Below are 14962 nucleotides of genomic sequence, written 5' to 3'. Positions count from 1 at the left end.
AGATTTGTGAGAACATGAGCTTAAGAGAAGCCAAGCCATTACCTGTATATTTCATAGTTGCCGTGGCAGGGTCCCAGGAGATTGATTTGCCATTCCTCTCGTGTTAATTAGGTATGGCTATAACTGTGTGATCTATGGTTGGGACCCCACCTGCATGATGGGACACGAATGGATCCGGAACATGAACGTCCATAGCCTGCCGCATGGCCATCATCAGCCATTCTATAATGTTCTGGTGGAGGATGGTTCTTGTAGATATGCAGCCCAAGGTAAGTCGCTAGTTCTGTTTATGCCTTTGGCACACCCAGACATATTTTAAGCACACATTTGAGCACTCAGACACTGTGGGCATGGGTCATCAGTGTATCCAGAGATGCCAATTGTCCATGGCTAACCTCATTAGGACTGATATTCAGCTAAACATGGGTGGGTATGCACTGGTGCAGCCATACCAAGGGTTAGTCACACACACAAACACTCCTTCCAGGGTCTCCCCCTCCCACATCCAGGACCCTTTCCAGTGCAGCAGGCTATCTCTGGTCTGGTCACTGCCTTTGCCAGTCAAATTCCCAAAAATCCTGCCTCCTGGACCCTGCCATTGACTCCCTCCAGACAAGCAGAGGCAGCCATGCCCCTATCGGGACCACCTGCCTGGACTGGAGTGCACCCAAGTGGACACTTGGGGGAGCCACCCTCGTGCCCTCTGGGCTCGCTACACAGGCTGCTAACTATGCTTCCCTGGAGACGCCCTCGTGTGGCCACTTGTGGGTACTGTAGTCCACAGCACTGGCTCGCAGAGCACCTGAGAGCAGCGGCAACAGGTGTTTGGTAGGCGCTGGAGCCCCTGCTAGCCCCTGACAGGTGCTAGCCCTGAGCTAATCTGAGCTGGGGACTGATGGAGCCTGTGGAGGTAGGTTAGAGACAAAAATGCCTTCAGTGTGTTTCCCTTTCCTTTGTCTCTGTTGAACTTTACTTCCATTTATGAGTTTATTGTATGCCTGACTGTCAAGGCATTCGCATTAAGTTTATAAATGCTAACATAGTGCTGCCGTGTGACAGGCAGTGTTCTGGTTAACTCCATTTGAGAACCGTCATTATCACCATTCTCATCATTTTATAGATGAGGAGGCTGAAGCACATGGAAGTGATGTAAATTTCAACTTATTACAGAGTAGGAATTGAAGCCAGGCAGCTTGGCAGAGAGTCTTATCCTTAACCATGATGCTACATCTTTTCGTGTCTTGCCTAAGACATCAGGTTTGACCTAACTAAATACAAAAGTACTTCAAAAAGTTTGCGGAAAAATAGAATTGAAAGATAATACAATTCTTTCCGAACTTTTAATTACCCTCATTATACAGTGATAAATCCAATCGTAGAAATAACAGATGTATAAAAATCTCAAAAGTGTCAAAAAGGATAGAAAAAGCTTTTACGTTAATTATTGTTTGTTCATCTGAAGGTGAAGGAGGATCCTCCTTAACAGCAATATCAGGAGAAATCTGTTTATTGAGACTGCAAGTCTCAGAGATCTCTCAGTAGGGCGGGGAAGGAATAAGGGGTTTGATGTGCTCCCTGTGTCAAGTGGAGGCTGATGTTATTTAATTTGAGAAGTGATGTTATTTAATTTGAGGTGTGTCAAATTTTAAAAAATCACACTAACAATTTCTAAAAATCAACAAATGATTTGGAAATTATTGAATGATTTGCTGGACCATTTACACCACCACTAATTACTTGGTAAGCATTTTATACTATACATCACCTAGTATAAAGAATAAAGAATAAAGCACCACCACTAATTACTTGGTAAGCATTTTATACTATACATCACCTAGTATAAAGAATAAAGGAATAAAGAATAAAGGAGAATTTTTTTTTTTTTTCCTTTTTGTCTTTTTTCGTGTCTGGCAACGGATCGCAACCCTCAGTGTCGCGCCCGCACCTCGCTCAGCCAGTGAGCGGGAACCGGTCTGTATGTGGGATCCGAACCCTCGGCAGGAGCGCCACCGCGCTCCCAAGCGGCGCACTGTAGCAGTGCGCCACCGGGCCGGCCCGAGAATTTTGTTTTCATCAACACTGTGGGCCATTGTCTATAGCTTCCCCAGGTGCAATTACTGTCAATTGTATAGGGTTGGAATTAAAACTTTCAATATTTAAAACATTTGGGTTTCTAGAAACATTTATATTGACTTTAAAATGGGCTTTTTTAGAATAAGTAAAAATGGACACTTAGTTTTAGATGTTCTGAGTTTGTCCAGTGTCCATATTGAAGATTCAGGAGTTGATCTGTAATCATATCTAAGTAAACATGTAATAATACTGTAATGACTTAAAAAATTAATATGTGGTTTTACCATCTCTAAAATTGAGATTGAACTAAATGATGGTGGGTAATGTTAGCAAATTGCCTTTTTAAATTTTAGGTTTTGCAACTTAGAAAATTCGTAGAACTGAAAAGCTGCTACCATGCTGTAATCATTTCCATCTTTTCTGCTAGCAGTTCCATGGGCACTCGGTCATTGTTTCCTGAGGGTGTGTTGTATGTGGGGCTGGAGGGTTCAGAGATGAAGAGAAGCTCCTTTGCAGACATGCTCCACGTGGGACACTCCCCAGGGCTCTTCTCTTTCCGTGGGGCTTTCCTGGGCCATCTGTCACTTTCTTGGCCTCGTTAACTGTTTATATGCTGGGGATTCAAAGCCGTATCTCCACCTAAGCCCTTGGCTGGGCTGCATGCCCTCCTCTCTAACAGTCTCTGAGCACCTGCACTTGGAGGGCTCTCAGGGGTTCTTCCGGCATGTCTCCAGTGTTCTTAACCCCAAACTCTGCATGCTGCCGCCACCCCAAGCTGCTCCTGCACGTCCCATCTCACTGAATGGCCCTACACAGGGCAGTCTCTTACTTCTGTATGTCCGTACCTTCCTCATACATCCAGCCAGTGCAACATCATGCCGCCTCTGTCTCCTGCCTATCTTGTGGTTCCACTGCTGTAGTCCTGCCCTCTACTTGCCACGAGCATTTCTTGCCTATGTTACTGCACCATTTCCTTACTGGCATCTGCCTCAGTCTGCCCCCTGCGGAGGGTCTTCCCAGGACATAGCTTGGACCAGGTCTGTCAGTGCTTAAGCTAACCGTCAGGAGTTTGTACTTAGCAGTCCAGACTGCTTTAGGAGCCTGAGGCCTCTAGACCCTCCCATATAATCTCTGTTCCTGCCCCCATCATACTCCAGTTGGGTCAAACATTTTGTTCCTTGAAGCTGCCCCTCTTGCTGGCCTTCAGGTTTTCACGCAGGTGGCTGCCCCACACAGATGGCTCTGTCCCCCTCAACTGCTTCAGGTGCTGTTTAATGTCATTTCCATCCAGAAGCTTTGCTCACCTCTGCCCCTCCCTGGCTACCCTCAGATCAGGTCACTCATCCCTGCTCTGCACTGCCCTGAGTGCCCTGTCCTTGTCAGCCCCTCCCCCTCACCCATCATGAGCTGTGTGTGCAGTGACGGAGTCTGCCCTGTTCACTCAGAGAATGTACCTGCTCCTTGGATCATTCTGCATCCCTATGAGACACTTACACTAGGCTGGGAGGAGGCCCAGAGGGAGAGGCAGCCTATGAACAGAAGTGCAAGACAGAGACATGAGAGGCAGAGTGTAGGAAAGAGAGGCTAATTTCTTCCTTATTACAACTTTGGAGTAAGGGCATTTTCAAACATATGAAACAGTTAAAAGAATATATCGAATACTCCTTTTGCCCTCCAGTAGAGTCAGCAGTTCAGTTACCATATTTGTTGTATCTATAGATACATATTTCAGTGTTCTGCTGCACTACTTGAAAGAGTACTGCAGATGACATGACCTAAATGTATAGTCATGCATCTTCTAAGAGTAAGGGCATTTCTCTGCATTACTGCAGTTACACTGTCACACCTAACAAATAAGAACTATTTTATAATAGCTAATATTCAGTCAGGATTCAAATTTCCCAGTTGCCACAGTAACTTTAATAGGTGTTTTTAGTTGTAATTTTTTTTCTTAATTTTTATTTTTTCCTTTTATTTGTATTTATTTTATGCTGAATTTATTCTCAAGCCGTAAGTTTTTGTTTCTTCAGTTTCTTCTGGGATATCTTTTTGTTCTGTGCAACCTCCTCTTCTGGTTTAGAAACAGTTTCTTCCTTTTCAGTAAGGATCATCTCGATGCAGCAGGGGGAGCTCATGTGTGGGTGAATCCGACCGTGAGCTCTATAAGTGTGGCAGTGCGTCTTGGGTGCTTTATTCACCTGGATGTGCTCAGTGACCAGAGAATCTACATCTAAACACTTAGGTTCAGCATTACTCTCTGCATTTTTATTTTTTTTTAATTTATTTTTATTTTTTATTATTTTTTTTCCTTTTTGTCTTTTTTTCGTGACCGGCAATGGATCGCAACCCTCAGTGTCGCGCCCACACCTTGCTCAGCCAGTGAGTGGCCGGTCTGTATGTCGGATCCGAACCCTCGGCGGGAGCGTCGCCACACTCCCAAGCGGCACACTGTAGCAGTGCGCCACCGGGCCGGCCCTACTCTCTGCATTTTTAAACATGTGCACAAAACCTCAGAACTCTTTTTGGGCCACTGACCCTGTGTCCAGCCCCACTGTTTGGCCTGGGCACACCTACCAACTCCACCATTGTAATGCCTGAATGGTACATATTGCTTCAGTAAGGTGACATCCTTATGATACTTGGTGGACTTACAGATATGCATATCCTTGATGGCCTCACAGTTTCACGGGTGTTCTTAAAGTGAACACAAAGATTTGAACCTCTTGATTTGCATGATGTTGTGGGCTTTTCTGGGTCAAGCAAATAGCCAACCATTTTCAGAGATCACCTTAGGCTGCTTACTGGAAGAGTTGTAATTTTTTTAAAAATCAGGATCCAACCAGAATTCCTGTACTGCATTTGGTTATTTCTCTGTAGTCTGCCTTGTTAAAGAACAGTATCTTATTTGTCATCCTTTTTTTCCCCTTCTTCATATGACTTTGACTTTTTGAAGAATTCAGGCTGGTTGTCTTGCAAATTGTCTAACATTCTGGATTTGTCTTACTGTTTCCTTGTTTGTGTATTGCTTAGAAACTGGGAGTTAAGAATGAGGCTTGATTAGATCGGGTTAAATATTTTTTGCCAAGTGTACTTAGTATCAGATGGACGCTGTCTGCTTCACATGGCCTCTCGTCCAGAGGCCACACTGTTCAGTGTCCCTCTATTAGTGATGCTGAGTTTGGTCACTTGGCTAAGATAGTGACTCACAATAGGGGAGTTTTCCCTTTGCAATTAACAAGAAATCCCTGGGGTCACACTGTGGCATCCTGTGAATATCTTGTTCCCCAATGGCCTTTAACAGTATGATTTGTTCTAGCACCTATTGAGTAGCTTTGCCTAAATTATTACTCAAGAATTGCAAAATGGTGATTTTCTTCTGCTATCATTTACTCTGCTTCTGTGTACAAGAGCTTTCCTCTCCCTTCCCTCTTTCTGTTCTCCCCTTCTCCCCTGCCGCACCCCCTACCATAGATTCCTGGATTTTTATTTATTCAAAATGTTATCATTTGGGACCATTTTGTGCTCAGATTAGCCCACATTTAGCCAGTGGGAGATCTTGAGAGGCTAAATTTTAAAAAACACTTATTGAAATAAATTTTTGAACATTTCTGGGTTAATGCATTAAATTTATCTTGTTTTTAAACTTTGCTTGATCTAAGTTTTCAACCTTTGGCTGCAGTGATCATATTAAACTGGGTAGAACCTATTAACAACGCTTTTGTAATTATTAGCTCTCCACAGAGAGTTGAAGAGTGAATTATAAACCGCATACATGTAGGACATCTTCACACAGTTTCAGTCTGCACAATTAAGAGGATTTTTTCCTCAGCATGTTAGATTTCACCTAAATCCTAATGAAGGGTATACAGCATCTTGCATATTTATAATTTTTTGTTCCCACTAGGGGGTGTGCTTTACTACTGTCTTAGCACTAGGTAGGAGAACAGCAACTCCTGTCCCACCTTCCATATGTGCTTCTTACATACTGTGAAAAGTGAGTATCAGGTGCTCTGAATTTAGGTTGGCCACCAAATTGGAAAGTCAGGAATTCAGCTGCCCTGTGAAAATCTAGTTCTTCGCTGTGTTTTGCCTGTAGTGACAGTGCACCTCATAGAGTGCTTGGTACATGGCATGCCCTTGCCAAACGTTAGTTCCCTTTTCCATCATTTGTCTTACACTTCCAAACTAAATTTTCCACCCCTCCCCCCCCCCACAGTCTACAGCAGTCTGCACAATGGCAAGTGTGGTGAAATGGGGGTGGAGTGTGAAGTGACAACTGTGTCAGAGGGCGGTTTGGCCTCTCTTTGAAATTGTAAAAATTCCAAACGCTCATTCTCCTCTGACCTAGCAGTTCCACCCCTGGTTCCTTGACTAGAGACATGTTCACACATATGTACAAGGAGGCCTGTGGTGCTCTTGTGAAAATAGCAAAACAGGGGCCGGCCCGGTGGCGCACTCCTACAGTGCACCACTTGGGAAGCGTGGTGGCGCTCCCGCCGAGGGTTCGGATCCCACATACAGACCGGCATCTCACTGGCTGAGCGAGGTGTGGGAGCAACACCGAGGGTTGCAATCCCGTTGCCGGTCCCGGTCCGGTACGGGCGTGACACTGAGGGTTGCGATCCGTTGCCGGTCACGAAAAAAGACAAAAAAGGAAAAAAAAAAGAAAAGAAAAGAAAATAGCAAAACAGTTGTCGTTCATAAGGACTTGCCTGGAAAATTGGGGTCTTTCCGGACTATGGAATACCAAGCTACAATTAACTAACCAGTTGCAGGTAAATGCTTAGAGTATGTTTGTATAAATAAACACACATAAAACAATACCAGATTTTCTTTAAGTATATAGGCTATTTAGATACATATATATATGTTCATAGAAGAAGGACTAGAAAGAAACACTATCACAGTGACGTGGTTTCCTCTGGGTAGGGGAGGAGAGGACCAGGACAGCTCTAGTGTCCACAGAGGGCTCATAGGTAATGTCTCCATAGTTTTATAAGGAATGTATTCATACGAGTTTGGGTAGCCAAAAATTTAAAATAAACTAATCAAATACGTTTCTATTATTTAGATTTATCATTCCTCTTAATTTTTTGAAAACCTTTTTTAGTGGATTGGTATTTATTTTCCAATCATAATACGCAGTTGCCAACCTAATTATCCTGTTTTATCCTTTAAAAGTGTTTTTCATTCTTTCCTGTTTTGCCCCTTAGCAGCCTAGGAGCCAGGCAGGTAAATGCACTGAATCCAGGCTTCCTTCCTCTTTGAACAGCCAGGAGTGGACTGTTACTTACCTCTATGTGGTTTCCCAGCGTTCCTTCCTGGACTTTTCACACTCTTGTTTTGGGCCTGCATTTAGGATCCTGTGCAGCAGCTGCCTGGTCATGTTATCCTGACAGACACATGGACGTTAACCAGCGTTTAACCTTTCTTCCCTCCTCCCACCACTCAGAAGCTAGGTATTACCAACACTAAGCTGCTACTTAATAATGCATAGAGTGAAAGAAAAAAACGGGAGAGAGAAACAATACTGAAACATTTGTCTGAATTTTTTTAGAGCAGGTTTTCTCAACCTCGGCACTGTTGACATTTTGGTCCAGATAATTCTTTGTTGTGAGAACTGTCTTGTGCATTGCAGGATGGCAGCAGCATCCCTCGCCTCTGCCCACTAGATGTCTATAGCAGCCCCCTCCTTATGACACCAAAAATGTCTTCAGACATTGCCAATTGTCCCTTTGTGAGCAGAATAGCCCCCAGTTGAAATCAACTGCTCTAGACAAACCGAGAACAAAGCAGTTGTTCTAAATTACCCACTTGAATTCTTTTTACTTTAAACATCTCTGTTCTGCCTACCAGTGACAGCAACAGTGGTCCGTTTACAGCAAAAGGGATTTTACATCTTGGTGGTATTTCAAGATTCTTTACCCTCCTTCTAATATTTCTGTGCAGCTCTGAAAGCAAATCCAAACCTGAGGCTCCCGGCAGCTGGCCTGGTTAAGGTACCAGGCCACGGTTACATCACCTAAGCTCCCCAAGGAAAATACACCTGTGACGCTTCACTAATTGGTTTCTCCTGTTACTGGATGTGGGGAGACAGATGGCAGCAGTGGGTGGGCAGGAAAGGGCATTTTCTCAGCCAGTGGCATTTTGAAACTTTGTGGGTTTTTAAAATATATATATTTATGTATATATATGTATATATTTTTCCCATTTCCAACATTTGAAAAATGGGAAATATAGGGGCAGGCCCGGTGGCGCACTGCTATAGTGCGCCGCTTGGGAAGCGCGGCGGCGCTCCCACCAAGAGTTCGGATCCCACATGCAGACCGGTTCCCGCTCACTGGCTGAGTGAGGCGCGGGAGCAACACCGAGGGTTGCGATCCTGTTGCCGGTCCCGGTCCGGTACAGGGGCGACACTGAGGGTTGCGATCCGTTGCCGGACATGGAAAAAGACAAAAAAAAAAAAAAATGGGAAATATAAAGAAGAAAATAAAATCAGCAATAGCAATCTAATGGTAACAGTAGAGAGCTATCAGGGGTAGCAGACTACTCAGTTTCCTTTTGGAAAAACTGGAAGATCCTGAAGCCAGAGCTCCTGTTTCTGCCCAGTGGCACCATCTGGACCTTCCCCTTTCCAGGAGGCAGTGGGCTCAGGAGTTTGTGCAGCCCCTGTCCCTCCCTGGTCTCTCTTGACGGACGTGGCAGTTACTCTGCCTGCCTCACTCTTTCCCTGTCATGTTTCTCTTGCGTCTGCTTCTTCAGCTCTGGAGCTGGACTGTCCTGTGGACTTCACTCTGCAGCACAGCTCTCCCAGCTGCAAAAGGGAATCATGAGGGGCTCCTTCTGGAGTGATTACATGGGGCAGTGCCTGCAAAACTGCCACAGTGCCTCGCACACTGTCAGTGCCCAATTCAAAAGAATCCATTTAAAATATGTAGCCACGCCATGTAATGTAGCAACCCCTGATATAGGGCCTTCCAGGCTTTTTGTAAGTAGTACATATTTTTTATACACATGTCCCCAGGATCTTGAGAACAAGTTGCACATTTTCATGGTTTCCTAGTATTTTGCTGAGTTAATGTGCCATCACTTATTTACACCAGGACCTACAGTTGGACACTTAGACTACTTTTACTGTTTTGCTATCATAAGTACTATTAAGATAACCTCCATACGTTCATGTTTGCACATTATTTGTATAGGATTTCCTCAGCAGTACTGACTCTTAAACTGGTGTGTCCCTAACCACAGGCTGAAGAAACAACCTAAAACAACATATATTATCACAAATATGGGAGGATTTCTTTAGATCCTCCCGTTTTGTGGTTTAAAAAAAAAAAATTATAGATTGGGTTATTCAGCTCTTCCCCCCTGCCCAAAGACAAATATCAGTTAATGTCAGTGCTTCAGAAAGCTGCCCATGTTTATCCTATGTGTTGTGGGGGTGCAGGGCCTGAGTGCTCTTTCAGGACATATAACTAAGCTATTTAAGAACTATCACGTGGCGGGGCATGTGTTAGCCCATCAGATAGCCTTGCTGAGAGACTCACTTGAAGTAATTTGAGTGATAGGCTGTGCATACGGTATGGCTTCGTATTAACCGGAACTGAGATCACCCTGGGGACATAGGGGTGATGGGGGAATCTGCCCAGCCCAGCTCCTTCCTAGTGCCTGGTCATGGAGGATGTGGCTGGGCATCTCTTGGATCAAGGGCCACACCTAGTCTTGGGTCAGGAAGGGCACACAGGACGCCGTCCTTTCATTGGGCCTGTGGAAGAGACATGTTTCAAATATTTTTTTGAGGGATGATCCATGTGAAAGGATTTCAGCTTTTTAAATACCTTGCCTGTACTATCTTTTTTTATTTTTCCACTGTTAAAGTCTTATTTTCTATTTCTTTCTCTAGTGGTAAGATAGAGAGAAGGAAGACGGAGGTAGCTTGGGTCTCCTAGAGATTATTCAAATAGTAATAGCAAACAGCCCTGTGAAGTGGCTGCTGGCCTTGGGGAGCACAGGCCCCTGTCGAAAGGAGCTCAGGGGGAAAGTGTGATGTGTACGGGAGGGCTCCCATCAGTAGCCGAGAAGGACGGCAGGTACAAGACGTGTGCCCAGGTGACAGGGCAAAGCTCAACCACTGGTGGGAAGTGAGCAGGCGAGGATAATCTTGTCCTGTCCTCTCAGCTGCTTGTCAGGTCAAATCCAAGGAAGGTGGTGAGTCTCTAGTTTGCTGGTCCCCAAGAGACTGATGGAGTTTTGCTGGAACCCAACAGCTTGCTCAGAGAATAGGAAAATAGGCTGTTGGGTGTGTCACTCTTGGAGGACTCATACCACCAGTAGCCCTCCCTCCCCTGATCACCCTCGTGCCTTTTTCTTGTCACCTCCTCCTAAGTCCATACACATCTTCAGTCTCCTTTTCTTGCACCTCAAAAATGCCACTTGAAAGGGGTGATAGAAAGTTCTCAGGACAAAAGGTACCACAGAAATTTCCATTTTAACGAGAATGTCCCTGTGCCTCTTTACTAACAGAAAACTTGGAATATAACGTGGAGCCTCAAGAAATCTCGCACCCTGATGTCGGACGCTATTTCTCAGAGTTTACTGGCACTCACTACATCCCAAACGCAGAGCTAGAAATTCGATATCCAGAGGATCTGGAGTTTGTCTATGAAACGGTGCAGAATATTTACAGTGCAAAGAAAGAGAGTGTAGACGAGTAGAGCCGAGTAGAGGCCATTGTACCTTTGCTGCTGCTGCTGTCTTCCAGGAGAACAGGGTTCCGGAAGAAGACGTCTGCACGGATCCCTCTGGATTCACACCACCAGGAAAGCCACTTAACCAGTAGTGCTGGTTGCCTCCTACTCAGTTTAAATAACGTGTGCTCTCCTCCAGCTGCAAAGACAATGTTGCTCTCCGCCTACACTAGTGAATTAATTTGAAAGGCACTGTGTTCAGTGGCATGGCTTGTATGCTTGTCCTGTGGTGACAGTTAGTGACATTCTGTCTTCATGAGGTCTCACAGTCGACACACTCTTATAATCATCCTTTTTATTCACTTTCCATTCTCATGTCTGTCTGCATTTGTCTCAGAGCATTTCATTTGTTGGATACATGAGGTTATACATTTGCAATAATTTCTGATTTCTCAACGGAACATGTGCAGTCCTAAGTCAGGATTGTTGGTGTTTTCACCCTGAATTTAGTCGCATATTCAGAGGTGAAGTTGTACTCTATCTTGGCAGCATCGTGGAGATGGAGATAGTAACAAGCTAATGGTAATTAGAATCTTTTGAACTTATTCTTTTCTAGTATATGAAACAGAGATTTCACGTGTTTGTCCTTTTTTTAATTTAAATTGGGAGAATAACATAGTTATTCTTTCAAATTCCTCTTTTGGATTTATGCACATCTCTACAAATCCTTAGTTTTCTATTTTATTACATAAAATTCTTTAAGAAAATGCATAATGGCCTTTGTGAATGGGTTTTTCCACATTCATCTACTATTTCTCCCTCTAAAATGACTACTTTTTTATTTTAAAAATCTGCTCCAGTATCATGAGTAGATCTTAAATCAATGATGGATTCTTTTTGTAGTGAGATTTACAAATCCGATGTTAAAATGTTTGCTCTTAGAAATCACACTTCATGGTCTCCGAAGACCAAACAAATGAAGTTTCACTTTTGTAATCAGAAAAAAAAGAAGAAATAATGACCTTAATCTTTTTTTTTTAAAGAAGAGGTTTCACGCCCCTCGTCATTCCTTCAGATCACTTCAAGACTTTTTAGAATGTGGTGGGGTAGAAACAAATAGAATGTTTTTAATTCTAAGAGTGTTGGATTAGTGGGAAAGGAGGCATGGGAGTGATCTGCCTTCCCAAGCCACCAGTGCCCTGGAGGCCCCAGGATGAAGCCTGTTCCCAAGCCTCACAGGGAAGCCCAGCATTGTATTCAGACACCACTGGCTCCTTTTCCATGTCCTCAGTAACTGAGCGTGAAAGGTACCAAGTCTTTATGCAGCTCTGGAACTCCCACCACTCTCGACCTGCCAGTTCTCCAGCAAGATAATCTTGTAATTATCAGTAGAAGCTACCTTCTGGAGTTAGGACTGGGTTACTTTGCTCTCTACCTTTCAAGTAATACAGTTGCCATAGTGAGTGAGGCTGTAGGGGACTGTGAACCAGGCAGCCTCGAGGCCTGTCTGTCATTGCATGCAGTATTCTCACACCATGCTGAATGACTACTTCATATTTACCCTTTGGAAACCCTGGCATGACCGAGGTTTGGGGAAGCCACCTGAGACCACTTCATAGCAAGTGAAGGCTATTAAGCAGTTATTAGAGAGAGATGGGGACTTGGCCAGCTGGTTCCTTCCAGCCTATGTTAGCTATTGTCCAGTGTCCATGTTCCTCATCAGTCAAATCCAAAGTCAGAAAGATTTGAACTTGCATTTGAAAATGTGACCACTCACAGCACCTAACCTGCCTGAGGTGGGGGGAATTTTACACTACGCTCATTTAAAGGTGAAAATTAGATAATACGGAATTAATGAGATGGATTACGAAGAAACTGTGGAGCATGCCAAGAGTTATAATAGTTGGGTTTTTGGTTTGATTTCCTTTTTTCTTAGAGTAACATCAAAGCCAAGGAAGATGGTTTTACCTTTACTGACCCAATTGTAAATATGTATCTAGACTTTTTAAATGTGTTTCTTCATGAATGCTTCATTTGGCTCCAGGAAGCCTGTATCACCTGTGTAAGTTGGTATTTGGGCACTTTATATTTTTCTAAAAATGTGTTTTGGATCCTGTACTCTAATAAATCATAAGTTTCTTTTTAAAATTTTTTCCAAAAGTTTTCTCCATTTTAAAAAGCCCAGTTATAGAAGTAGAACTTTCACAATGTTAAAATATCAAATACTTGGGTATAGTAACTTCTCTCTTCAAGTGAATGCCAAGATTTTTTTGTACAATGATTAGTAAATGGAACTTATCCAGAGAAACCACACAAATGGCCTGCCCAATTTCGTTTCAAACAAAAAACCCAACCATGACAAGAGTAGGTCTGCCACCTCTCCTAATCTAAATATGAAACATTTGCTCTATTGAATTTTTCTTAACATTGGTGAGTGAACAGGGTACCTTTATACTATGATTTCTGTGCCAAACATTAATTTTATAAGATTACTAATAATCTTTGTATCTGGTTGTCATTGCAAAGATCGCACCTTTTTAATTATGTGAAGATACATGTTATGAAACGAGAACTATGAAACGAGATGCCTTGAGGGAAAACCAGGTTCTTGGTATGTTTTGTTACTATTGACTTGAGTAGCCCCGCTGCATACAGTGTGTCCAAAATGTCCTTCAGAGCACTGATTCTGTCATGGTACCATATATATGCTATATGGGGGAAAAGGTTATGGGTAAATGAAGTCAGTTTCCTGTAGTCTCAAAACCTTAATATACTGCTGTGCATTGTGACTTTCCAAGAGGAAAGTACAGTGTGCCCTGGACCCTAGAACTTCCCTCCCCCTGACACAGACGCACCGTCCATAGGGACCAGTGTTTGCAGACATACTTTGAGAAACACTGTCTCAGTGAGACATCAGTTATGTCCAAAACTAGTCTACCTGAATCAGACCAGTTTTGCCAAGCCTCGTGTTTGCAAACATTATCCACCTAATCAGATTTTGAAAGGCTGGCTTTCTGCCCGACACTCATAGTAGATCTCCATTATAAGTGCATGTACACAGCAAAGTTGTTTTATTGAGAACAACAAAAAGTTGATTAATTGAACGGTACTGTTGCTAACTCAGATTTACATTTTACACTATTGACTTAAAGTCCTGTTCTAATTTTAAAATGTTTTGGTCTTTCTTAACTTATTAAATTGAGCCAAGCTGCCATGTTCCAGGCTTTCATTTGCTACCGTCGGGTCCCCTTGCTATATAGGTGTTTGTTGTTTACCTTAGTCCATACTGCAAGTAAGTGAAATTGGACTACCAGCAAATTTTTAATTTAAAAGTATCTATGGCTGTAATAATCAAGATGTAGCTCTTCATGATTTTTGTTTATTTTATCTTCCCCGGTTTTTCTTTTGTGTGTGTGTATGTGGGTGAATTAATTTGTTTATTTTTATTTATTTATTTTTTAATGTGTTGTTGAATTCAGTTTGTTAATATTTTATTGAGGATTTTCACATCTGTGTTCATTAGGGATATTGGTCTGTTTTTTTTTTTTTTTTTTTTTTTTTTTTTTTTTTTTTTTTTTTTTGGAGGGAAGAAGATTCTTTTCACCTGGACAAAATGTAGAATTTAGCTCTGTGATGATTTATTTCGGGGGTGGGGGGACATTAGTGGCTGTATTGTATGTATTATGTTGTATTATGTGCTAACTGAGCCAGGCACTGGCCTAAACTCTGTAATCCTCCCAGCAACCCTATAAAGCAGGGCCAGATAGTAAATATTTTAGGCTTTGTGGGCTACATACAGTCTCTGTCGCGTGTCCTTTGTTTTTAAAAATGTAAAGAACATTCTTGGCTTAAGGGCTGTACACAAAGTCTGCAGGCTGGATTAGGCCTGTGGGCCGTAGCTCACTGACCTCTGCTAAGGTGTAGGCAGGCCTAGGTCAGCACTCCACTGCAGATGGGGAAATCAGCTCATATGTTTGTAGGAGGGTGGGAAGCCAGCATGTGGAACCTAGGTGGTCCTTGAGCCTCCTGGGACCACTGAGTGCCAGCTCTTTACAACCACACTATCGAGAGTGTAAGCAACTACCTCGCCGTGTTTTTACCTTTGTCTTGCAGCAACTTTAACCTTTAACACTTCAATTCTGAAAAGTTAGAGTCTTGAAGATAAGGGACATTCCTTCAATAAACAAAATTATGTGCAA

The 14962-nt window shown here is 43.1% G+C and overlaps 1 protein-coding gene across 2 annotated transcripts in view; it reads left to right on the top strand.

The window, feature by feature from the left end:
* Nucleotides 1-13977, top strand: part of FBXO21 (F-box protein 21) — a 42454-nt gene extending 28477 nt beyond the window's left edge. For both annotated transcript variants that reach the window (XM_008576436.1, XM_008576435.1), the window contains exons 11-12: nt 112-269; nt 10600-13977. In XM_008576436.1, coding sequence (XP_008574658.1) covers nt 112-269; nt 10600-10790 — 349 coding nt within the window. In that variant the 3' untranslated portion in view covers nt 10791-13977. The remainder of the gene's footprint in view (nt 1-111; nt 270-10599) is intronic.
* The last annotated feature ends 985 nt before the right edge of the window (nt 13978-14962 follow it).

The sequence above is a fragment of the Galeopterus variegatus genome, unplaced genomic scaffold (genome assembly GCF_000696425.1).
Source record: "Galeopterus variegatus unplaced genomic scaffold, G_variegatus-3.0.2 Scaffold1349, whole genome shotgun sequence".
Lineage (NCBI taxonomy): Eukaryota > Metazoa > Chordata > Mammalia > Dermoptera > Cynocephalidae > Galeopterus > Galeopterus variegatus.
Note: the sequence above shows the minus strand (reverse complement) of the source record. Positions and strands in the feature narration are given on the sequence as shown.